Source organism: Talpa europaea (assembly GCF_964194135.1).
Source record: "Talpa europaea genome assembly, chromosome: 15".
Classification (NCBI taxonomy): domain Eukaryota; kingdom Metazoa; phylum Chordata; class Mammalia; order Eulipotyphla; family Talpidae; genus Talpa; species Talpa europaea.
The window spans coordinates 74376028-74402672 of NC_140083.1; the positions used below are offsets into that span (position 1 = coordinate 74376028).

The 26645-nt window shown below is 34.8% G+C and overlaps 1 protein-coding gene across 3 annotated transcripts in view; it reads left to right on the forward strand.

Moving 5' to 3' along the window:
• ERC1 (ELKS/RAB6-interacting/CAST family member 1) overlaps positions 1 to 26645 on the forward strand; it is a gene marked incomplete at both ends in the record, with an annotated part of 269908 nt that overhangs the window by 140692 nt on the left and 102571 nt on the right. For all 3 annotated transcript variants that reach the window (XM_084254694.1, XM_084254695.1, XM_084254696.1), the window contains one exon: positions 2624 to 2784. In XM_084254694.1, the coding sequence (XP_084110820.1) occupies positions 2624 to 2784 (161 nt within the window). The remainder of the gene's footprint in view (positions 1 to 2623; positions 2785 to 26645) is intronic.

Below are 26645 nucleotides of genomic sequence, written 5' to 3' on the forward strand. Positions count from 1 at the left end.
CCATGAGGCCATGGCAAGGATGTGGATCTATGCTGTTACTCCAGCAGAATGGATAATAGGGGCAACTAATTCAATCTACTTACTGAAGTCATTATTAGAGTAGGAAATATTATATGACTTTGGATATAGGGAAGGATATAAAAGGCACAAATCCTAAAATAAAGGCTTAATAAATTCAATTAGATTAATCAGAAGTATTTCTGATCATCAAAAGACACCATGATGAACGGAACACATAAACCACAATCTTGGAAGAGGGGATTTGTTACACATATAATTGATAAAAGGTTGCTATATAGAAGATACAGTAGTCCTTCCATATCTGTGGGAGAGAGATTCCAAGGACCCCACTGGGCCTGGAATCAGAGATAGTATTGAACCCTATATATATTCTGTTTTTTCATATATGTATTTTTATACATATGTTTATATATATGTACACACATATACACCCCATCATATGGCTTAATTTATAAAACTAGGCACAGTAAGAAATTAACAATAACAATAAAATAAAATTATAAAAATATACTATAATAAAAAATATGTGAATGTGTCTCTCAGTATCTAACTGTATGTGATTATTTGGAGACGATGTAGGGTAAATGAAAAGTGGCTTTTACACACTGGTCTCTGTGGCTGTCACATGTGGCCTTGATTGTGCTAATCCAGGAGGCACTTGGGAGCTTGGGCCTGGGGCATGTGTACCTGGTAGACAACCTGGAGTATGGTGTGGGCATGCGTAGGTGCACACCTGTGCCTAGGAGGTCAGGGATATAAGGACAGTGTCATACAGAGCACAGAGTGTGGCAAAAAACAGCAGAATGGTTACAAGAGGACAAATGACTACAGCGAGGCAGGGCCACAAGACAACACCAGAGAGAGCCCAAAGAACGAGTAAGGATCTGCCAGGGGCTAGGAGGTCTACCAGCCTCCAGGTCCCCCAAGCCCCCTGTCTGCCTTGCGCTTGGTAGCTGCACTGCAGTTGGTATAGAAAGATCATTAAAGCCTGAAAAAGCCACTGAGGGCTCCAGGATTCTCCTTTACCCATCTGCCCAAATCAGTAGAGAACCTACTCTAAGCTTGCTGGCACAACAGACGGCTATGTACCACAGATACCAAAAAATGCAGAAAGCGAAACCGTGGCTATAAGAGGAAACTACTGTACATTTATTTGTATTTGTTTAAAATTCTTCCACATCAACAAGAATAGGAAATACAAGTGGGGGTGGGTGGGTGAAGAGCAGAGATTTGACTGAGTTTCAGGGATGAAGAAATATATATGGTTCCAAACAAATGAAACATGCTTAACTTCACTGATTATTATTGAGGTGAGAAAACATTTTGGTAAGAGATTGAGAAGTTTCTAATGAAGATATCAGACTACTGCCATAACGTACAAGGAATCTGTATAATAATATGCATTCTTACAGCAGCTGAATCTATGAAAATGGTGAACACTTTATCTTAAGGAGACACAGTAAATTAACTCAGGTATCAAAAAATCTGGAGTATCTGCTTACCCCCAGGGTTCCACAGCTGTTACCAGTCAACAGGGAGACTTTGGTTAGGTGTGAGGCACTACCCAGGAATGGACAACAGCCTCCTTACTTCTAACAACCCTTACTTGTTAGGACTACAGTTTTGTCTCTAGCTGCTCTCATTGTCACACAAATTGGTTTTATGTAGGACTCAGTAAGTGGCAGATGCCCTAGCTCCTCTGCCCCCCACTTCTCTACCATGAAAAGTTTGTTATCACCAAAATGATTTCTTGGCAAGCAGCAACCTGACATAAACTCTGCATTGGTGCAGTTGACTGATTACCTGGTTGAGGTTAGTTTTGGCAATAATGGATATTTTTTGCTTCTAAATGACAATGAACATGTTAATTTAAATTTTGATTTGGGGATCACCTAAAGGAAGTGGAAATGGCTTATAAAGTACATAGTTTGCTCTTAATTTCTTGTGTTTCAGCACTCTATATCCTTCCTGGTAATTTTTCAGGTCTTTTTTTAACTGCTTGTCTCCTCTCTGCTCATATTTTTCTTCCTGCCTTCCTTGAGAACTTTACCTGTCTGGCACAGTTGCTGATTGCTGATTAAAATCTGTTCTTTGAAAATAAAATCTTTTTAATGGTGAAAACTCTTAGCTTGGTTGAATAAAATGACTCATATGTATGCTGAATCTATTATTACTGAATTTGTCTTTCATTTCCTAAAATCCTTCTATAAATATTGATCATGACTTTGTTTCTTATATTTTTATGTGCTTTACATTGTTATTTCCATGAGACTTTCTGGACCATTTCCAAATAAATTCTTTGAACAGTTATGTCTGTGACAGAGGGTGTCTTTTTGAACTGATAAGTTATATGCCCTTTTGTTTATCAAAAAGAAAATGAAGTTTTTTCTAACCTGAACTGAGAAGAATTATATTGGAGAGATGGTCAGAGATTTATTTCATTATCTCTTCTACCTCCTTGCTGTGTGTCAGATCTATAGAAAGGGTACAGAATTTTCTAAGTGTTTTCAGTTTTGTAGACCCCAGTGGTGCCCATTGCCATATGCCTCTGACTTTGATTAATGAAAATACTGAGTTTTTCTCTCTCTCACATTTATCATAGGTGGAGGAGTTACTGATGGCCATGGAGAAAGTAAAGCAGGAACTGGAGTCCATGAAAGCAAAATTATCCTCTACTCAGCAGTCTCTGGCAGAAAAGGAAACTCATTTGACCAATCTTCGGGCAGAGAGAAGAAAACACTTGGAAGAAGTTCTGGAGATGAAGTAAGTGCTTATAATCTTATTCTCCAGGCCTGCCCTTAGTAGAAATACTTTTCATCATTACTTTTATCTTCTGACTGTGTTTGTTACTGTGACACACTTAGCCTAATTTTAATGCGCTATTTCTCATGCCCTCAAACAAATATTGAACAAATCCTGGTCAAATAGAACTATTTTTGCCTTCTCTTCATTGAACTTTAAAGTCTCTAGAGTATATGTATCTCTATCAGTTGAATTTCTGAAATTTCTAAAGTTCTCTGGAAAGTTCAGGCAAATTTTTGAGCTTACTGAGGGAAGTCAGCTATTGGTCCTGAGGTTATGTGATGACTAGGTTATTTCAAAAACATTGCCAAAGGTACACAAGTACCTCTCTACAAAAGTAGAGTGAATAGGATAATGAATCCCTATATATTTAATCCCTATTGTAACAATATTTTGCTTTGTTCTTCAGCCAATTTTTCTAAAATTGCCACTTCTAGCAAAACCTTGCTGTGCATCATTTTCCTACTTATCCCATGTTCTGTGGTTTCCTGAGATAATTGCCATGAAGCATGTATATATCTGTTAGTTCATAATAGATGCTTTTCTTCTTTATGACTTTGTAATGTTTTGGTTTCCTTCTCTTTAGAACAGTATGTCTCTTTGAAAAGTCCTATAATATCTGCTTTATTCTTCCCAACTTTCACCTCTCTCTAATTGACCTATTTACCTTTTAATGTAGCCAAGTCTACCCTGGGATTCCTCATTTACCTTATTGTCCTCAGCAGTTATCTGTATTGTTATCTTCTCTTCTGTCTCAGAGAAGATGGCCTTTCTCTTTGATAAGACTAGTTTCTTATCTCTAGCACAGATTTTAGTGTTGCTGTCCTTTGTAATCACTTTCTATTAGTTCCTTCTTCTGTGCATTAAAAAAACAAAAAACAAAACAAAACAAAAAACAAGCTTCTTAGCCAGCCTAGCACTGTAAGGTAACATCACCACTTCTTTCTGCTACTTGAACAATCAGTAAGTAGAATGCCAGAAGTAGAGAGCAGAAGAGGGTCTTGCCATGATAACTTAGAATGAATTTTCCTGGGATATGATTATTGTGGTATCATGACAACAGCCCAGAAGTTGAAGAGCAAATCTTGGAGTTTCCCTTCTGCTTATGAATTATTCAACTATAGTGCAGGGTTAAGAGATTCTAACCTTTCAGAATAGCATTACAGATCATCTGCTCTGGGAAGTGATCAATACTTGAAGCCAGAACTAGATTGATAAGTGCTGAGAGAATAAGGAGGGGATAGGGTTCTGCATATTAGCATGGGGGGAAAAACTTCGCAAATACGCTTCTTAGGAGCAAGCTAGTGCAAGAGGCATAAGATGAGATTTTTGTTACAGGTGGTAAAATGCAAAGCTTGCTATTTTGGAGGTTAAGTAATAAAGATGGGTGATGAAGAATAAAATCATTTGATTCGAAAAGGTCTGGTAATTATTCCCAGAAAATAGTAGGTGATAGAGTTGAAAAGAAAAGTAAATTAAGATCTAAAGTAATTACTAAAGTGGAAGAAGGATGGAGATAATATTGGGGAAAATAAGGTATTATATGTGGTATTCTTAAACAGAAATAGATCTTTTTTTGTTTGTTTGTTCATTTTTTTTTTTAAAGATTGATTTATTTATACAAGCACTGGGTATAGTCAGAAGCGTGGGAGCGTGAGATAATTCACCAGAGTGGGGAACAGAACAGGCAGACCGACGAAATATATTGCTCAGGGGAGCAGCGGGCGCAGCAGGAAAGGTCTGTGTGCCATGTGGAACCCTCGCCGGCAGTCGGGGATCTAACTGGCGCTGCAGAGGCTGCGGGCAGCTTTGCAACCCAGCGCTCAACCGCTGCGCCACCAGGGAGGCCCTAGTGAAATGGGCGCCGGTTCGATCCCCAGCTGCTCCCCGGCCACCGGAGGAGGGTCCCACATGGCGCGCAGACCTCTGCTGCCGCCCGCTGCTCCCCTCAGCAGTGTACTTCGGTCCTTCTGCCTGCTCTGCTCCCCGCTCTGGCTCTGGTAAATTCTCTCACCCTCCCGTGCTTCTGAATGTACCCAGTGCTTGTATAAATAAAATAAATAAATAAATAAATAAATAAAATTGAAATGTTTTTTAATACTTTCCTTTGAACAAATGATCTCAGCTTTAGGCCTCATCTTTGATCCAAATATTCTGTTGAGTGTGGTGGTTCTTAATAGGTGTCTGTTTGCACTGTCCAGTAGACCAAGCCACATGGTTCTACCTTTTATTTTTTCTTTCCATCTAGAACAATGAATTAAAACTCCTACACTTTTTTGAAAATGTAAATTTTAAAAAACTTGGCATACAAATACAATGATTCATAAAATCGCCATTGAAAGCTATGCAATTAACCTAAGTGTAATTATATACAAAATAGCATGAATGAAATATTGTGGCTTCTGATACAGTGGAATTTTGATTTCTTTTCAATATGTGGCTGACCAAGGGAGTAGTTTTTCTTCTTCTATATTTTGGACTCTTCACCATATGTTTAATCAGATTCTGCAACTATCTTCTGGGTTAGGGTTTCTCAGTTTATACAACTTTGTTCAGAATTTTCTTTATTCTGTTGTCAATTAGTAAGGAGTTTACTCCCTCTAAAAATGTTCTGCATGATATTTACCTCTGTTTATGACAGTTCCTGTAATAAAAGAGCCTGGCTCTCAATTGTTGCTCCTCCACTTACTAGCAGTATGACTTTGGGAAGTTATTTAACCTCTCTCTGCTTCAGTTTCCTCATTTTTAAAATGGCATTGATAATTGCTCCTGCTTTATAGCTTTTATGACAATAGAGTAAGACATTACTAATACATAAAATTGAGAAAAATGCCTGGTATATTAAGTATTTAATAGTTGGGTATTATTAGTTTCCTATTAGGTATTTCCTGATGATGATTTATAGGAAAACAGAAAATTACTTAAGCAAAACGTAAGAAGAAAAAGATGCTGTTCTATCTATAGCTGTTGACAGTGACAAACAGCTGCTGTAACCATGGCAGGACCCACCATATTTTAAACATTAAATTGTTTAATTATCGATAATTGAATAAATAATAGGACTGTTCATTATACCCAGAAATGTACAAGAAATATGAAAATACAATGTGAAAAAGAAACTGAAACATGTGTAACTCTGAATCTAGAATGAAAGCCTTTCTTGAGAAAAAAGCATTTTTCCATTTCTGTAGAAAATTTTTCAGCAAAGCACTAGAATTTTCTGATTTTTTCTGGAATAATCCTGATGTAGTTAAACCAAAAGGAATGACCTAATAGTTCTTTTCCATGCCTAACATTTATAATTATAAAGTTTGAGTGTCTATTACAAATAAATGGTGTCTGTGATTATGGGGAGATGTGAACTGTTCACTTGGTTGTCTGCCAGTAATTCAATAGAAACATTTGAGTTGGTTAACCAGCCCTAAAGAGAAGGAACATTTTTATTGGCAGATCCCACATTGGTTCTCCTTTTCCTTAAACTGTGGTTTTGTTAGCCATTATTATTTTATGCCCCTTTTATGTTAGCCTTTTTGCTTAAGCAAGGATGACCAGGAGAATGGGAAAAATAATAAAATAACAGCACCTCTAATAATCATCATAAATTTGAAGCATCATTTCAGCTCATGAGCTTCACTATTAAGATTTCTAGATGAACTTGTCCATTCTCTATTGCCCTCCCTCTGTCAAACTCCTGCAGCATTCATAACTATTATTATTACAAATAAAAAAAGACTCGCTTTTCATTTTTTTGTCAAATTGTTATCAAATCTAAATTTGCCAAGAACTGATTTGTTTGGGGGCAGTGCTAGAAGAGCTATTTGATAAGTAGCATCCTATTAGTAAAGTTGGCAGAGAAATCCAAGCCTCCAAGGGCTAATAGCTATACTTTTGAGATGTCTTTGGCTAAAGAAAACTATTTAATGGAAACGTTAAATTTTCATAGTTCCTAAAAGAGTCTACTAATACAGTCTGAATTCTGATACTTAAAAATCTTTGCCTTTTACTACAGAAAAGTAGAATATGCTTAGAATTAGGGAAGCCATATAGAAAAATGGTTACAAGGATAAGTATCCTATTTGGGGATAGGTATATTGGGTAATCATCCTATTATAATTTAAATAATTTAAACAAGACTGTATTTCAAGTTATTTTTATACCAATATCTTATCTTTCATTTTTGTATCTTAGTAAAATGATACAGTAAATTTTCAAATTTATTGTAGAGTTGCTGACATCAAAAAAAATCCCACTTGCGGATTTATGACACAGTCTTCCAAATTAACCACGAAATTGAAAACATTTAGGAAGAGTATGTTCTAGTAACAGTCATTTCCTAGTAACAAATTGAAATGCATTTGAAGTTACTTAAGAGCTTGTACACTTTTTACAAAGCCACACTTATTTATATTTCCACCAAATGCTTTTATTCATGTTACTACACATGTAATGAAGGGCTTTTAGGACAATTGGAAGCATTTTTCACAGTGAACTAAAGTATTGAGATGTAAATATTCTTTAGGAAATCACGTAATGTAACTAAGTTTCCTACACTTGAATTGCAAATGAAAACAAAATAGGCTATACTACATAGTTATAAGCAAGTAGGACAGCTGGGAATGATCGTAGTTAAAATTACAAAGCATGGTTTCTGTCTACAAGCAACGTTCCTTTGGGACTTCTCTAGTCTTGGTTAACTTGCCTATATCAATAAAACCAGAAATAACAAATTTTGGTGAGGACATGAAGAAATAAGAATCCTAAACACTATTGGTGGGAATATAGACCAGCATATCCCCTGTAGAAGACAATATGTAAGTTCTTCAAAGTGTTAAGAATAGATATACCACATGATCCAACAAAAGGGAATCATGACCTACATTAAGGCCTGTGATAGATCCAGCTTAAAATGTAAAGCCACAAGAAAGTCTAAAAGGGTGATAGAATTTGGAGGGTGACTACTGCCAAGTATTGGAAGAGATCTTGGAAATAGTCTGTGCTTTCAACAGATCAGCCCTACAAAGGATAAATCCAAACTTTTACAACAAATTCAGGGAGATCAGCTATTAACTGAATTGCTTACTGTAATAAAACTTTTTTTTCCCCAGAAGAAGATAGCAGAATCCAGAGTTTTAACAGTATATAGCATACATTATTCTATGTTGGATGTTAAAAAATTTGTCAGACATACAAAGAAACAGTAATATAATCCTTAGTGAAGACAGGTTTGTAGTAGAACTCAACTCATTCCTACATATTGGACTTAATAGATGAGGTCTTGAAAAATCACTTTCATAAATATACCTTAAAGACTTAAAGGAATATTTCATGTTAGTGATAAAATAGTAGGAAATCCCAGCCAAGAAAACTATTAAATGGGTATTTGAAAACTGATACTTAAATGAAAAATTCACTATATGACATTTATGACAAGGTAGAGATGTCAAATGTCCAAAATTTTAAAACAGAGCAATAGAAATCCTGAACAGGGAAAAACGGATTTAAACAGGATGAACAGAACCTCAGTGACATGGATAATCAAATCTAATATACAAGCAACTAGAATACCAAAAAGGACTAGAAAAAAATATTTTAATCATTTTTTCAAATAATTTTAATTTTACATAAAACACACAGATTTAAGGAGATACATGGGAAATCTCTGGCTCCTTAGATTTTTTTCTTTTTTTCCTTTATAAACCTAAAACTGCTCTAAAAAGCATAGTCTAAAAAAACATTTACAGATCCTAGAAACAAAGTGAATACAAGCAGGGTAAATTCAAAGAGAATTACACCAGTAAATATCATAATTCGGTTGCTGGACACAAAGTATTAAGTGAATTCTTAACAAAAACATTGAAAATCAAATAAAAATGGAACTACTAACTATGAACCAGAGACACTCTATGGGGATTGGGGGGCAGGGAGGGGAGGGATTGATGTCAAAATAAGGGGGTTGCAATTGTATGGGGAATATAAAAATAAAATTTATAATAATAATAAAAAGGAACTACTTTTAAAGTATTTTAAAAAATATTCCAGTGGTCTATGACCAAGTAGAAACACCCTTAAAAAATTAGGGTTATGGCATGGCAGACCTCTCCTGTCTCGCCTGCTGATCCCCTCAGCAGTGTATTTCGTCAGTCTGCCTGTTCTATTCCCTGCTCTGTCTCTGGTGAATTTTCTCACCCTCCCGTGAATCTGGCCTGTACCCCATTCTTGTATAAATAAATAAAGCTTTAAAAAAAATTAGGGTTATTAGAAATCTGACTGTAGAATGAGGCTACTAGGGAAGTGGCAGGGGCAGGGAAGTGGGGGGACACAATAGCTTATGGTAAAGGACTTTTGATGCCTTTGGTGGTAAATACAGTGTGGTAAGACACACTTGAAGGTATAATCCTATACCTCCAAGTCATTCTGTTACCTCAAGTAATTAAAAAAAAACCAAACCAAAAGCCTAGGATTAAATAATAGACATTTCAGATAAATATGAAAATAATTCTTGTCTAGAAAACATATTCTGTAAGAAATGCTGAAGGATGCTCTTCCAGCTAAAAGGAAGCTAAACCAGATGGGATCATCAGTGTACAAAATGGAATGAAGAACAGACATGGTTAATAAGTTCATTATACAGAAAAGTTATTTTTTTCTTCCCAAATTTTTCTTAAAAGAAAACTGACCACTTAAAGCAAAAATATTAGCATTTCAGGTGGAGTTTAAAGTGTGTGTATAGGTAAAAGACTTTATAACAAGAGTGCAAAGGATAGGAGAAGAATTACATAGCTGTAAGGTGATGGAGAAAATATGGAGTATCACTTACGATGTTTTATGATATACTAATAGATTTTGATAGGGATACATATTGTCAGCTGTACTGCATCTATTAGAATCTAATCACAAAAACAAAAAATTGAAAACTGAAATCCTACAGAGGGAATAAAATACAATAGCAAGAAGTATTTTACTTACCCAGGAGAAAAAGGACAGAAAAGGAGCAATATAGGAAAAAAGAATAGAGGGATACATTGATGATTGATATAAATTCAGCATATGAATACACTTATCAAATTAAGTGAACTAAATACTCCAATTAAAGTACAAAGATTATTAAAATGAAATACAAGAAGCAAAGAAGCAATGCTGTTTATAAACACATATAAGGAATTAGATAATGAATTTAAATTATAAAGTTACATTGTATAAGAAGTTACTGCAATTAAAGAATCTAAGGAAAAAAAGACATCTGTCTTCACCAATCATCACTGGAAATTATAGCCCTTTTCTCACAAATTGGTAGAATAAGTGCATTAAAAAAAGACAACTTCTGGAACCTGGCAAGTTGAACTATTCATACTTAATATTTATGGAACAATACACTCAACAACTGAAGAATATGTATGTTTTTCAAATACGCGTGGAATTTTCCCCATTGTAGATCCTGTCCCAGGCCATAAAATTAAATGTAAATTTCAGAACACTGAATATATCAAAACTGTCTCTGACCACAATGGAATAAGTTAGAAGTTTATAATAAGAATTTAAAAGGTTGGGCCTCCTCTGCTGGCCCTCCCCTGGTTTAATCCCCGGCCGCAGGCGAGGGTCCCACATGGCGCGCAGACCTCTCCTGCCAAGCCTGCTGCTCCCCTCAGCGGTGTACTTCTGTCCTTCTACCTATTCTGTTCCCCACTCTGGCTCTAGTGAATTCTTTCACCCTCCTGCGCTTCTGACTGTATCCAGTGCTTGTATAAATAAATAAATAAATCTTAAAAAAAAATTTTAAAGGTCCCCCAAATATTTGAAAATTAATAATAAATTCTAAATACCATGACCCAGGGAAGTCATAAGGAATATGAGAAATCATTTTGAATTGAATGATAATAAAAATACAAATGTAAAATTTTGTATTATGCAATTCAAGTAGTAATTAGAGTGAAATTTATATCTTCAATTGCCTATATCAGAAAGAAGAAAGTTTTAAATTCAATATTCACAGTAAGAAAGTTACAAAGAACAAAGTAAACTAAGGAGAATGGGAAATAATAAAGGTAAGTGCAGATATAAAGAAAATAGAAAACAACACAGAAAACTCACAGTCAACCATAGTTCTTCAAAGAATTAATGAAATTGACAGTCTGTACGAAGAATAATCAAAACAAAAAGGAAGACGAATGAATTACAAAAATTTGGAATAAAATGGGAAAGGCCATACATCACTAGAATTCAAACATTATTCAAAAAATATTAAGAATATTTTGAACGCTTCTAAGCCACTTAAACAGGTTAGATAGAATTTAAAAAATCTGAAAAATTCAGTTGATCCTCCATTTGGTCTAGTTTGCTTCCACAGGTTTCTCAAGATTTTATTTTTATCTCACCCAATGTATTCTTTATATCCTGAATCTGTTGTTTTCTTATATTTCCCCTATATATTTTATTTAAAATTTCACTTTCTACCTTGTGTTCCTTAATTTTATTTTTGAGCCCATTTATTTGTTTTTCTGAGTTCTATCACTGAGTTGCTTTTCTGTGTTTTCTCTTTTATTTTCTTTCATATAGCAATTTTGAACTCTAGGGAGATAGTCTTCTATGTCTTTGTGATTAGATTCTAGAGAGTTGTTCTCTTGTGATGTCTTATTTCCTTGCTGTCTCAAGATACCATGTCTTAGATATTTTTGCCTGCCATTTTGTTTCTTTAAATTTCCCTATTAGAAAGAATACAACTGTATCATTAATTAGAGAGTTGAATTACTTTTACTTTTCCTCCAGGTGGTGCTGTGGTTTGACTTTATTTGTCCTGTGCTAACTTCCATAAGTACTGAGTACTGGTTTTGCTGCTGATGAGTCAGCAGGGTTGTGGAGGGACCTGGCAGAGTCTGGATGCTGGCCTGAATATGGGGAGGGGGTGGGAGAGCTGGCTATTACTTGTGGCATCGAGGACATCTCTCCTGTCTGGGGTTCCAGAACTGAGGCTATACCTTTCATGCACTATTAGTGTGTTTTACAAGTTCAGTGTCAGTCCTGAGCATCATCTCTGTTCTTCCTGTGGACCCAGCCTCTGTGGAGTATGTCATCTCCTCTGCCAGTGTTCCCCTCAGTCAAGGATATGCGTGTCCATGCCATTTCATTCTCATATCCAAGTCCCCTAGTGAACTCCACTGTTGGTGCCCCTCTTCCTTGTTTGCAACCTCCATTCATATACCCACACCTGTTCAGGGAGGGATGACTCTCCTGTTTGTTCTACATGGCGTCTGTTCTGGTCTCTGATGCTCAGTGGGTATTCTAGTTTCTCCCTAAGCCAAAGGACTCTTATTGTAATGTTTCATGGCTCACTGTTAGATGTTCATCCTGAGTGCAAAACAGGTGCCTCTTCTGTTGCCATCTTAGTGATGTCTCCTTTGGACCAATCTAGTGTTGATTTCTGTGCTTGAAATTTTGTATCTGTCTCATGTGCAATGATTTCTCATGGATGATTTTAGCTGTAAGCTCTTCACTGCTCCATTGTGCTGGTAGGAAGAGTTTTTCTGTTCCTTATTTTTCAAGTGGAGCCCATTGTGACTTTCTGTATCTTTCCATAGATACATTACTTTCCTTTCCCCCTGAGTCTAAATTCTGGAATATCCTTGCCTCGTCCTTAACTATTAAGGCCTGTAGTTCATATTTTTATTCCTCATGAACTCTGGCTTTGACTTCTATCTTCATTTTTGGCACTTTTCCTGGTTTAGCTCGTACTTGATACTTAATTGTTATTTTCTGTTTCATACAGTGTTATCATGAGTTTTTAGCAAGAAGAGTTTTGTTTTTTTTTTCTTGGCCATAGAGCAATTTTTTTATTGTAATTATTTTTTTAATTTAAATTTTATTTTTATATTCCCCATACAATTACAACCCTCTTATTTTGACCCCAAGCTCTCCTTTCCCCGCCCCCTACCCCCCCATAGTGTGTCTCTGGTTCATAGTTGTTTGTTGATTTTTGATATTTTCTTTCTTATAGTTATTCTTTTTCCTGGTCCCTTATTTAAGTTTTCTAGATTCCTGCTATGAGTGAGACCATCCGGTATTTTTCTTTTTCTTTCTGGCTTATTTCGCTGAGCATGATCCCTTCCAGCTCCATCCATGTTGCTGCAAATTGCATGTGTTTATCTTTTTTGAATGCTGAGTAATATTCCATGGTGTATATGAACTACATCAAGCAGAGTCCTTTTATGTTGGCTTAGATTGTAATATTTATCCAAAGTTTAAGTTAAAATTTAAACCAAATTTATTTTAGTGTGTTAATTTTTTTCCCTTCTAACTTTGATTTCTACTTTTTAAACAGTATGTGTATACATACACACACACACACAGAGCAATATGTTTTTGGCATTCCTTATGGGATAGGTTATGTTACAACACCCCTGCAACAAAATTTTATGTGGAAAGGTAGCAAGAAACAATGATGAAAGATGTGATTGCTGTCTTCATGTCTTTTTCTGAAATGTTGTGCTGTTCTCATAAGTTTCTGTTGGGTGTTTTTTGTTTTGTTTTGTTTTGTTTTTACTTAAAAACTTTCGTCTTCATCCAAACTTTATATGTCTTATGGAATAGTTTATTTTTCCAGTATACTTTGAAGAAGAAAAACTTTCTGTTCCCAGCCTGCTCATGATATCCAGGTCCTGTTGCTTTGGCTCAGAGTTCCATTCTACCTCATGATAAACACCTTCGTATCTCATTATATCTTAAACTCTGTAAGCTCTAGGAGCAGACTTATAGAGGAAACTCAGTGTACTATCTAAATGAGCCATGACAAGCCTGGGAGTGGAATTTACTGCTGGGAAGTAGACCAGGTGGTATTAAAGGGGTTTGTTCCATATGGTAATTGCTCAACCCATTAATATTGAAATAAAAACTGGTGGAGTAAACCTTTTTGGCTACTAATTTCCTGAAGAGATAAGACAGCCAAACGACTTGTGTAATTCTATTTCTCCATGTAAAATTGTGCCGAAAGATGTGTCTTTTTATTTCTAGATCAGATTAATTTTATTTATTTTACTGTCCAACTTAATGTGAATAAACCCTTCAGTACTAAATGACACCAGAAGATTATTATCCTACAACTCTTCTTGCTAGGGATGAAGTCCTACTGTAGTGAAGTTATTTGGTTGACGAAACTGTCAATAATTTCCAGATGTGGAAGAGGGATTAATCAGAGTTTCTTCACCAGGGCAAATAAACATATCTGGTTGGGTCTATGCTAATTAAGAGAGTTTTCCTCTCATGTTATTGTTGTTCCATCTGTTAGAAAATATCCAAATAATTATACATCAGACACAAACTCTTATGTACCCATCACATGCAAACAATAGAAATGTTTGACGTGGTTGTTTTGGGGAGATTTCAGTTAGGGATAGTATAAGCATCTACCTTCTACTTCCCAGTCCCCATTCTGGTGGTTTGATGGCCAAGAACTACCTTGGAGACCACTTATATTAATATCACACCAGTACTCATAGTATCCCATCTCTTTTATCACTAAGATGAGATCTGTTTTAGCAGTTGTAAGCTGTTGTTAGTTTTTGGATTGAAAATAAATCGAAGTGTTTTTTTTCCTGAAGATAGTTAATCTGGTCACTTTGGACAACTGAATAAGGAAGGAATAGTCAGGTTCAATAAATGCCGCATAAAAGAACTTATGTGTGATTTTGACTCTTGAGTTGAATTAGCATTTAATTTCTCCTTTTCATCCAACCCTCATCTCCCTAGGACCCCAACACACACACACACACACACACACACACACACACACACACACACCCGTTTTGTGTTTTTGAACAGAATGCATTAATAAGTCCACAAGCCTTAGAATTATGTGGTGGGGGGGGTCGTCTGTCGTTTTTTACTACTGGGGATTGAGTACTATTTGCACAGTTTTGTTTTCAATGAAGTAACTTTCCTTTACTGTTAACTCTGAGGTATCATTAGTTAAGAGAATTTTTTTTTGCCATAGCAGCAGCTTCTCCAACCACTTTAGCACTGGGTGTTTTTCTGTTGTATCTTGCTAATAATTTGCATCTTTATTTTCACTTTTAAAGCATAAGAAGTTTCCATAACTGTGTTTTGTTTCTATTTTAAAGTCATTCCAGAGTATTTAGTCACCAGTCACTCTTTAGTTAGGTTGATGATTCCTTTGTGCTGCTCAAAACTTTTTTGTTTTGACATTGAGCATTTTTCACTTTTGTGTTAGGCCAGAGGAATCATATCCTCTGTGGTATTCCCCCTCCACCTAAGCTTCCTAAAAAACACACTATATAGAGTGGCTTTCGGCATAGAATAAACTATTTCACTGAACTAGTATCAAATGAAAATATTATATCTTATTGCAGTCTGTTGTAGATGTAATGTAGTGCGAATGGTGGTGGCTTTGATTCATTGTAAACCCCCTCTGAACACAGTCAACAGGTTCATAATATCAAGACCTCAATCCTAATGGTAACATTTGTGTGAATACTCATTGTGCATATGTAAAACCTTATTTCTTTTTTTAAAAATAGCATTGTTTTTAAGATAGGACAGTGTCCTGGGCGTTGCAGTGATAAAGGTCTGATGAGATGAGTGGCTCCTGGGTTATAGTAGTTTTGCTTTTTTAGGTATAAGGTGACCAGATTTAGTTTAGTGACTAAAACTATATCAAAGTTTTTGCATGGAACGGTTGTGGTTACTTCATAGGCAGAATTTCCATGGATCTCAGATTATTACAGCGGATTAGAAGCAGATAAAGACCTGAGGTGAAGAAAAAAGAGCTCAATTATATTAAAATGAGCAATTTTTAATAAAAATGAGCCATTTATATCGTTTCACATGTGCAAAATTAAAGAGTAGTTGAATTTCAAGCTTAAATGCTAGACTTTATTTTATAACTTCATTAAAGTAAATAAGCTTATTTATAGTAGGGCAGAGGATCTGAGAGTTTCTTAGTTCCTGCGCAATCAGTGATTTTTTCATAACCTCTAAGCATAAATAAATGCTCAGTAGTTTCTAACAGTGATTATGTTTGTATTCAATATTTTTTGTTTGTAAAATAGATACTCAGTAGTTTCTAACAGTAATTATGTTTGTAATAATTAAAATATTCATGTCCTGTCAATTCACTAATCACTTCAAAATGTACATAAATTGTGAGAAAAAATTAATTTTAGTTTTATTTTCAAATAACTTACTAATGGGATGTGTGCTTGCTAGGCGTTACATAACTTTTTAAATCTGGCATCAGTTTGGGCATTGCCACTTGCATTTCTTCTTTTGCATCATTTTCTGTCCATTATTGTGCTGTACTTTTAATCACAGCAGCCATCAAAAGCTCAGTTTCACAAAGATAAAATGTCAAGGAAGGACAGTAACGTGATATTGTGTTGAAATTGTAAACTACGGCCCTCCCTGGTGGCGCAGGGGGTTAAGACGCAACCTATGAAGCTGTCCACAGCCACTGCAGCACAAGTTCGATCCCCCGGCCAGGGAGATACCCACATAGCACAGCAGACCTCTCCTGACTCACCCGCTGCTCCCCTCAGCAGTGTATTTCAGTCAGTCTGACTGTTCTGTTCCCCATGCTGTCTCTGGTGACTCCTCTCACCCCCCGCACCTCTGGCCTGTACCCCAGTTCTTGTATGCATAAATAAGTAAATCTTTAAAAAGAAAAAAACAAATTGTAAGCTACCTCAGACAAGTAATTTGCACGTTTTCTGATAGGTCCCTTTATATTCCTGCTGTCTCCCAAATTTAAAATATTGTTTAATGCCCCTGTGAGGTCCCTGGAATACTACAGTGTACATTTTAGGAACCATGGTAATATTGTAGAGAATAAGATTAGCTAGTAATATATGTTGTCACCCTAATTCAAGAAAAATTTCTGAAATGCCATACTCTAGGTGGAGTGGGTAAATTGTGTAGTAGGCAGCTAATAGAGTAAGCGTGACTCTTCACCTACCTGTAGGGAGACAGCTTGGCACATTAAGAACATAAGAACTGTGACTTTAAAATGTTTTGGATTCTGACCCCAGTAAGAAAATATTTTCTATCTTCCTGTTTCCTTCTCTTCCTGCCTCTCTTCCTTTCTCGCCTTTTTCTTCTCTTCTTCACCTTCTTTCCCCTTTCATGTTCTTTTACTCTCTGCAAACACACACACACAACACATAACTGAAACAAGCATTTAACAAAACAATATTTTTCAGTGTGTACTGATGTTTTCTATTTTATTATTTACATTTTTTAAAAAATCTTGCTCTTCAAGATCCACTAAACTGAGAACACCAGATAAGAATATAGAATCTGGGGCCCAATTGGTTTTAAAGTTATCTTCATCATTTGTCTGTTTTACCACAGGCAAGATATTTAATCTCTCAATTACTCAGTTTCCTCATTTATAAAGTAAGGATTAATGATCGTACACCCTATTGCAGGGGTTAAATAATACCTGTAAAACACTTAAAACAGATGTATTACTGTTACTGCTGTATTACTGCTGTAATACTAATTAATAGAATTTCTAATACTGTTATATTACTAATTAATAGAATTTCAGTGACTAATCATGTTAGTATATTTGTGGCTTAAAGAAAAGCAATAGTTTCAGCCTTTAAGTGGTACTATATCTATAGTAAAAAGGCTGAATTTTTTTCTTGCTTTTCTCCACTTAACCTTTTCCATTTGATTTCAGTTGAGAGACAGGTAGGGGAGCCAGAGCAAAAGAGGTGGAAATACTATCTTTAATACTATCTTTAAACTGATAAAACTCATTAAGAGAACATGATGTTATATTTGCAGCCAAGTAACCTGCCTAATAGTACACTCCTGAATTTTCCAGATCTACCCACTATTACAGCTGAAGGACTGCTGACATTTCACTGCATTGCAGAGAACAGAACAGGATATACAGTCTGCACAGGCAGAGGGGAGAGCAGAAGGGACTAAACCAAGCATGATCATTCTGTCTTCAAAAGTTGCCAATCACATAACTCATAAGAGAGAGAGACTGGAAACAAAAGTGGAAAAATACGGAGAATGAATAATATTACCGTGACAGAGGGAACATTTTAGAGGAGACTTATAATCAAGTTTGTGTTTCATAATTTCAGCAATTAGGTATCCTTCTTTGTAATGAAGTTCAGGACAGAGGCACTAGGAATTAAATCCTGCCTATCTCATTTAATTGCACTGGCTTAGGAAGCCTAGGATTTCCAGGAGGGGAAATCACCACAACTATTTTGCCAAAAAAAAAAAAAAAAAAAAAAAAATCACTAACTTCCTTATTTTATTCCATTCCATTCATACATTATTAAGTTTAATAGTGTTTGCTTTTAATCAAACTATAGTAATGCTAGAGCCATGAGGGCAGTCTCAGTTGGCTAGCAGTTATTTCTAAGAATACGTCCATCACTCTGTCACGGTACTTCCTTGTAGTTGATAATTCCATGAAGCTGTAATAGTAGTGTAGTATGTAGTACCTAATCAGCTCACTAGGTTATGTTGTGTTAGGAGTATATGGCACCCATTTTTTCATTGCAAAAAATGATGGACTATCTTGGGGTTGTTTTTTTTTAAGAAACATATTCCTCAGGAAAAAGTTTCCCCAGTTCAAGTTTTGATTGCCTCTGACTTCTCTCCTTCACTAACCTTCCACTCTTTCTCTTCCTTCCTGTTCTTTGTTTCTCTATTTCTGTCTTTTAGTAAGTTTTTATATTAGTACCTGTATCTCAAGAACCATACTGGACTTTAATAGCATAATTTTAAATAATATGTATTTAGTCCCTTTATCTAATCTTACACCGATGAGAGGACATATTAAGCAAATAGTAATTTGATTTTAAATGTAATATCTAGTTAATGATAGATATAATATTTAATAAAAATTTGTAACAAGGAATCTGAACTGATCTGCTGTGATCTTCCCTGTAAAGTGGCATTTATGATTTGGGGAATATGAGTCCTATCAATGTAATAGTGACATAGGAATGACTAGCACTCTTCCTCCTGCCAAAACATCAGTTTGAACAACCACCCTTCATTTCAGAGGAGCCAAAAGGTATGCAAAAAAGTACATACAGTACCTGTATGCAAAAAAAAAAAAAAAGTTTGTAATTTTATGGGAACCCCATACAATTATCAATAGATACCTCAGAAATTATCTTACAAGCCAGGGCTGGGTGTGATGATGTACTTAAAGTGCTGAAATTTAAAAAAAGATTAGCAGTCAGAAATACCTTACCTGACAAAACTGTCCTTTAGAAATGAAGGAAAGGTAATGACTTTCTCAGACAATCAAAAGCTGAAGGAATTCATCACCACCAGACTTGCCTTACATTAATTGCTGGAAGTTCTTTAAGCTGAAACAAAAGGGTACTAATTAATAACACTGAAAATAGAAAATTTAAAGTGTACTGGTAAATGTATTTGATAAAGAAATTCTGAGAAATGGAAAAAAAAAACCAACCAGAAAAACTGATTAAAGATATATAAGAAAACTCAGAAAAACAAATAAATGTCCTGAGAAATAAAGTTAACAAACAGAAGGTGGATACTGAAACTTTAAATAAGAAATTGATGGAGATGCAGGATGTAAAAAGATCAATAGATGATAATAATAATTCTGGAGAAAGCTATGAAAGTAGAATAGGCCAAATGAAACATCAGTGAATTTGAAGATAATAACATACAAAAATTCAGGTGGAAGAAGAGCAATATGAGGTGGAGAAATGAAGAAACATTTTGGCAATACTCCACGAGTAAAGACAGTATAAGAATAATGGGGTATCCTGGCGGAGGGAGAAAGAGAGAATGGAATAGAGAACTTATTAAAATAAATAATAGAGGAAAACTTCCTGAGCATGGAGAAGTAACTAAATATACAAGTTCATGAAATTGAAAGAACACCAGGGAATCTAAATAAAGTGAGACCTACACTAAAGACACATAGTAGTAAAACTTCTAAGACCTTGAGACAAAGAATATGGGATCTGGCTAGGGGAAGAAGCAGATAACCTATAAAGGTACCCCAATCAGGCTAACACTGGGCTTTTCTGAAGTTACATTGTGCGCAAGGAGAAAATGGAATGATGTGATCAAAGTAATTAAAAGATAAAAACTGCCAGCCAGCAATATTCTGCAAAGCTGTCTTTCAGATATGAGGGAGAAATAAAGGCATTCTCAGACAAACAGAAGCTAAAGGAGTTTGAAAACTCTAAACATTCCTTGCCCTCCCTCCCCTCAAGAAATGATGAAAGGCCCTTTCATATCTAAACCAAAGAGAACTTCCACAAAGAATTGAACAAGGAAATAGAATCAATAAATTATGGACAAAATGGCAGCAGCAGATTTTCATATATCAATAATTATTCTAAATGTAAACATACGGAACTCAATTAAAATATAAGTATAGCCATACTTAGATTAAAATAGATTTCCAACTAAAAATGGTAACGAGACAGGGATGGATTCCACATGGTGATTAAGGAAACAATACATCAGGAAGACATAACACTGAATAAACAGAGGAGTATCAGAATATATAAGACTGTTACTATCAAATGTGAAAACAGACATTGGGAAAACCACATTCACGGTGGGGGACTTCAACATCCCACTTTCACCAATGAACAGATCAACTAGACAGAAAATAAATAAAGACACAATAGTCTTAAACAAAAAATTAGACCACATGAATTTAATAGACCATGACCACATGAATATAATAGACATTTATTGGACATTGCACCCCATAAAAGCTGACTACACATTTTTCTCAAGTCTTAACATTAGACTTTTTTGAAGATACACTCTGGGTAAAGAGAGAATGGAATGATGTTATTAAAATACTTAAAAGATAAAAATTGCCAGCCAGCAGTATTCTACAAAGCTCTCTTTCATATTATGAAAGAGAAATAAAAGCTATCTGCATTTACATTTTTATAGATGGGACATTGCCTAGGGTTGACCACACATTAGGTCACAAGACAGGTATCAACAAATCCATGCAATTTGAAATCATACTAAACATCTTTGCTGACCATAAAGGTATCAACCTGGAAATCAACCACAAAAAGTATGCAGTAAAAATCTCTAGTATATGGAGATTATACAACATAGTACTGAATGATTTTTGGGTCAAAAGGATATCAAAGAAGAAATAGAAAAATACCTCAAGATAAATGACAATGAGATCAAACATTCTAGAACTTATGGGACTTAGCAAAAATAGTATTAAGAGGGAAGTTCACAGCAAAATAGGCCCACAGCAAGTAACACCCCCTTTAACTGCAATAGAGCCTGGAAAATTCTGTTTCAGTTGGGCAGAGACTAAATCCAGATTCCATTAGTTAGCAAGGATGATGGAATGATATTGAACAGGCAACTAGCAGTGTTTGCCATGATTCTCCTGCTTAGAAAGATGTGACTCGCTCTAACTTCTCTCTTTTTAAATAGAATTACAAAGTCAGAATCAGGCCTTTAATTGAACAAAATTTATGTAAAGAGGATCAAAAAGTTCTGATTTTACCATGACTTTCAGTATTTTTTTCAAAAATATCACATATTCTTTTTAAAATAATTTTCTCGCCTTTTTTGGGGTGGTGGTGAGTGGTGAGCAGTATTTCAGCAGTACTTCCTACACATTTTTGTGTTAGAAAGATGAGAAAGAGACCAAAATTTCAATCCCAGAATTTGATTCATTCACTCTAGATCTTTAAGAAAGTTATTTAACTTCTTTGAGCCTCTTTTTCTTCATCTGTGAAATTATAACATTGACCCTAATAGAAAAATGGGCAAAGAACATAAACACATGATCCATAAAAATGTAAATGCAGATAGCTGATAAAGTATAAGAAAATATTAAACTTCATTGTGAAAAAAAGAAAAGTTTAAATTTAAAAGCTGCCTTTTAATTTTGCTTTAATTTGTTCATTTTGGCATAATTGAATTTGCAGAGAAACAGGAAAGTGAATCATGGCTCCTAGTTTTCATCATTTTATAAAGATGATACCAATTATATTATCTCTAGAAGCACAAATCTACAGTTTGAAATGGGAAGCATCTTTTTAAAACTACTAGACACTTTTAGGCTAACAGCTCTAGTAAGTATTTAAGAAACTGTTTTGACCAACCTCCATTTAACCCTTAACCTATTTGCCAGATTAATTAAAACTTTATTTTCACTCAGCTAAACATACCAAGTAGTACCATGCTAGAACAGCTTATTAGATTTTTCTTGAATATGCCCTACATATCTTGGTTAACCTGTTGAATTGTATAATTACTGAAAATTAGTTATCTTTGTTCCCATACTTGCTTATTCTAGTTATCTTTAATATTTAATCATGTGCTTAATATTATATGAAATCAGTGATATAATTTGTAAGTAAAAATTATTTCTATGAATCTAAAGCATTTTGGAAAGATGATATAGTAATTGAAAAATTGTCAAATTATCTAAAAATAAGAAAAAGTATACATAAAAAACAATATAGAATTTTAGTTATTGGGTCATATTGAGAGCTTTTGACCTTGCCTGTATCAAAAATTGGCAAATATATATTTATAACATGAAATTATAAATTTTACATAGTTGTATATATAATCATAAATATATACCCTTTTCTATTCTTCAGTGAACATTTTTTTTAGTTAATGAACTAGCATAACTGTATGTCACATACAAGGTCATCTTCTATGGTTTCTTATAAATAATTTGTTGATTTTGGAAACTCCAGAGGTACAGTTTTTCTATGGAATGTTGAGTAGTATACATTATTTATGAAAATATAGATATCTAATTCTCAAATAGTAAATAGGTAAAAACTATGGCACCTTTTAAACTGGATTTATTCATACAAACTTAATTCCAAAGATAAATTTATGAAAGAATATTGTGATTTATTTTATCTAAAATGTCTATTTTATCTAAGATTTGTTTTTAGCCTTAAAAAAAAAATTCTAATCCTTGGGAAGTCACAACAGCTGCATCATGACATAACTTGCCCTGGTTTCATATTTTACTAAGATACCTGCCAATTGGAATTAGAACCCTATGGGCATAGCCAGTGTAGACTTAATTATTGGCTTACTATATTTAAATCAAAATGAAAAGCTCATACAGAATTTTGTACCCATATCCTGAAAAAATGTGAAGCTGTTTTTGGACTAAAATTTCATAGCTTTTGTGGCTAATGAGGCATGAAATAAATTGGCAAGCTCACACTGCTCCGAGTACAGTGGTACAGTGTGCATTTTCTAATTCCCAGCCCTTGGGATTCCAGCAAAGGTCACAAATTAAACAAAGTCAGGATTAATCAAAACTACAATCAAATAAAACCCAATCATTAATCCTCTTCTGAGTTACAATGGAGTGATTGTGTAATTGTGTGAGAAGCACTGGAGAGGGCTCTTTTGTAGTATATAGGAAAATCAACATTAAGGTGTCAAACAGAAAAATGAAACCCTGCAGGTGAAGCTGTCTCTGGAGCCAAGAGAAACTGGCAATTTATGCAGAGTTGCAAGTGAACCTTTGGAGTATTGAAAGGGGTGTTGGCACTAGCTATAGAACATGTGTCTCTCTCTGTGGGGCCCTCCACAGAGATTAGTTTATGGGCCACAGCAGGCCCTATTTGCTGAGAAGCTTAGTGTTTGGGTGTAGCAGCTCTAAGCAACAGTCTCTCCAAGGTTAACTGCCAAAAATTTACTGTGTAATTCTAAGTTCTTTGTAAATTTGAAGAAGAGTTTATAGAAAAGCATTTCCTGAATGGGAGTAATTGTCAGAATAATGTCATCCCCAACAAAAAAGGAAAAGTTTGCAAAAAAGTCAGAATTTTCAGCCCATATTTCTTCTGTGTTCCTGACTTCAGAACTTATTGATGTTTGCTTTACGATAGCTGTCATATTAATCCCGCTAGTTTATATTTCAGTGATCATTTTCTTCATTCCTCATCCTTTGGTATCAAGTCAATGTTAGTTTTATTGTGTATTTTTTTAAATCTCCAGTGATATTATCCAGTTATTCTCAGTTTATAATCTAAGAATCGATTTTGATGTTTAATTGGTTCCATATTGTTGATGTTATATATAAGTATACTTTTACATGTGTTTTGAGGATAGTATTTCTAGTGGTTAGTTTTCTGCTTTGATTCATGTACCACATAGAAAAATTCTTAATCACCTGCTCCATCTCTGATTTAGTTACTATTATCACGCGACTCAGATTGAGTTTCTGTATTACCAAATTTCTGTTTCTTACCTTGCTTTTTTGCTATTTATATACTGAGACCTTTGTGTATGTAGAATACTTTTTGGTGCTATTTGGGATACATGTTCTTTTCATTCAAGTAATTTTCCAAGTAGTGTCTGTTCATACATACCTGGCCAGTCCCATTTGCTTACATTACTTAAAGTATCATTTGGGTTTTTGGCAAGACTTCATTGTAATGATGTGTTATTTCAGATTTTAGCTTCTTTTTCCTTTTCGGTTCTTATATATTACATTTTGTATCATCACTGACACATAATAAATTGAGTTGATCACAAATAAAGGCTTCAGAATTTTAATAATTTGACTCACATTCAAAGTTTGGCCATCCTGAAGTTGTGCTTGGGATTTTTATAGCCTCTATTTCTTTATTATCTGTAATAAGTTTTTGTTTTCAGAGTAGCTAGAAGTATGGTAGACAGGGGAAAGCATATAGAATACTTTTGTATCAGTGGTGGGGGCAAGGTTCACTGATTTTTCTGACTAAATATGTAGTAAAATGTTAGATACTTATTCTGCAATTAATAGTGTACTTGAAGAATATTATATCATGGTTATTTTTTAATGTCAGCATAAAGATTTTTGTATTGTTTTTAACAACTTCTTAGTTTTCTAATATATCGTTGTTAACATTATCTAATTATTTCTTTCAGACAGTCATTTAGACTATTTCCAATTTTCAGTTTACTATTGAAAATAGTATTGCAAAGAAGCATTATACTTACATCTTTTCACACATATAAGAATAGTGCATAGTGCAGATTCTTTAATAAAATTGCTGAGTCAAAACATAATACTAATTGTATTTTGATACCTTTTGCTAAATTACTCTTTTAAAAAAAGCTTCTATCCACATATGCTCTGTGTATGAGTATATATTTCTCCACACTGATGTACCTACTGTACATTCTCTCTCCTGCTGATCTATTTTTTTTCCTGTTTGGGGTACCTTGTCATATCATTACTTATTCTCTTTCTCCTCCAGTATTCCATAGTGCTATATTTAATTGGTACTCAAATTGATGGACATTTAAGTTACTTCTAACATGTTAATTTATGTGCAGTGCTACTGTATGTAAATGTATTATTACAAAATAATTGCTTTTTAATAATGCAAAATGTTTATAAAAGTAAGAATAACCTCACACAAAAATTATTTCACATGTCTGTAGATATATCTGTAAGATAATGTCCCAGAGTGGAATTGTAGGGCTTAATGGCATATGCTTCTATAATTTTAGTTGATATTGTTGCATTTTAAAAAACAAGGTGGAAAGAGGTGTATATCATGTGCTAATTTGTTAAAAGAGAGAAGCATTAAGAATATATATATATGAGGAATCCTAAAGCCAGAACCTCAGAGGGACGAATAACAACGAAAGAAGACCAAAAAAAAAAAAAAGTTATTAAAAGAATAAATAAAATCAAAGGAAAGACAAACATAATGGCAAATACAGATGCTAACATATCAATATTAACTCTAAATGTAAATGGACTAAACTCTTCAATAAAAAGACACAGAGTTGCAGCCTGGATTAAGAAACAAAACCCAACCTTTTGCTGTCTCCAGGAAACATATTTAGCTACAAAAGATAAAAATAGGCTCAAAGTCAAAGGATGGAAAACAATCCTACAAGCAAATGGGCCAAAAAAGAAAGCAGGAACAGCTATACTTATATCAGATAAAACAGACTTCAAACTCAAAAAAATAAAAAGAGACCCCAATGGTCACTACATTATGATTAAGGGGACAATACTTCAAGAAGAAATAACACTCAGGCCTCCCCGGTGGCGCAGCGGTTGAGCGCTGGGTTGCGAAGCTGCCCGCGGCCTCTGCGGCGCCGGTTCGATCCCCGGCTGCTCCCCAGCCACCGGAGGAGGGTCCCACATGGTGCGCAGACCTCTCCTGCCGCCCGCTGCTCCCCTCAGCAGTGTACTTCGGTCCTTCTGCCTGCTCTGCTCCCCGCTCTGGCTCTGGTGAATTCTCTCACCCTCCCGCACTTCTGACTGTACCCAGTGCATGTATAAACAAAAAAAAAAAAACAAACAAAACCAGCAAACAAATAAATAAAGCATGCCTCTATAAAAAAATAAATAAATAAAAAAAAATAAAAAAAAAAAAGAAATAACACTCATTAACATATACTCACCAAACAAAAGAGCACCAAAATATATCAGACAACTGTTGTCCTCTCTGAAAACAGACATCAGAGAAAACACATACGTAGTGGGAGACTTCAACACACCACTATCAACAATGGATAGATCAACAAGACAAAAAATAAGTAAAGAAACTAAAGCTCTAAATAAGGACCTAGAGCATTTGGGCTTAACAGACATCTATAGAACACTAAACCCAAAAAAAACGGAGTACACATTTTTCTCAAGCGCACACGGATCATTCTCCAGGATCGATCACATACTGGGGCACAAGACAAACATCAACAGATACACCAAGATTGAAATCATACCAACCATCTTTTCTGACCACGAAGGCATCAAACTAGAAATAAATGATAAAAAGAAGGCAAGGAACTATCCTACCTCATGGAGATTAAAAGCC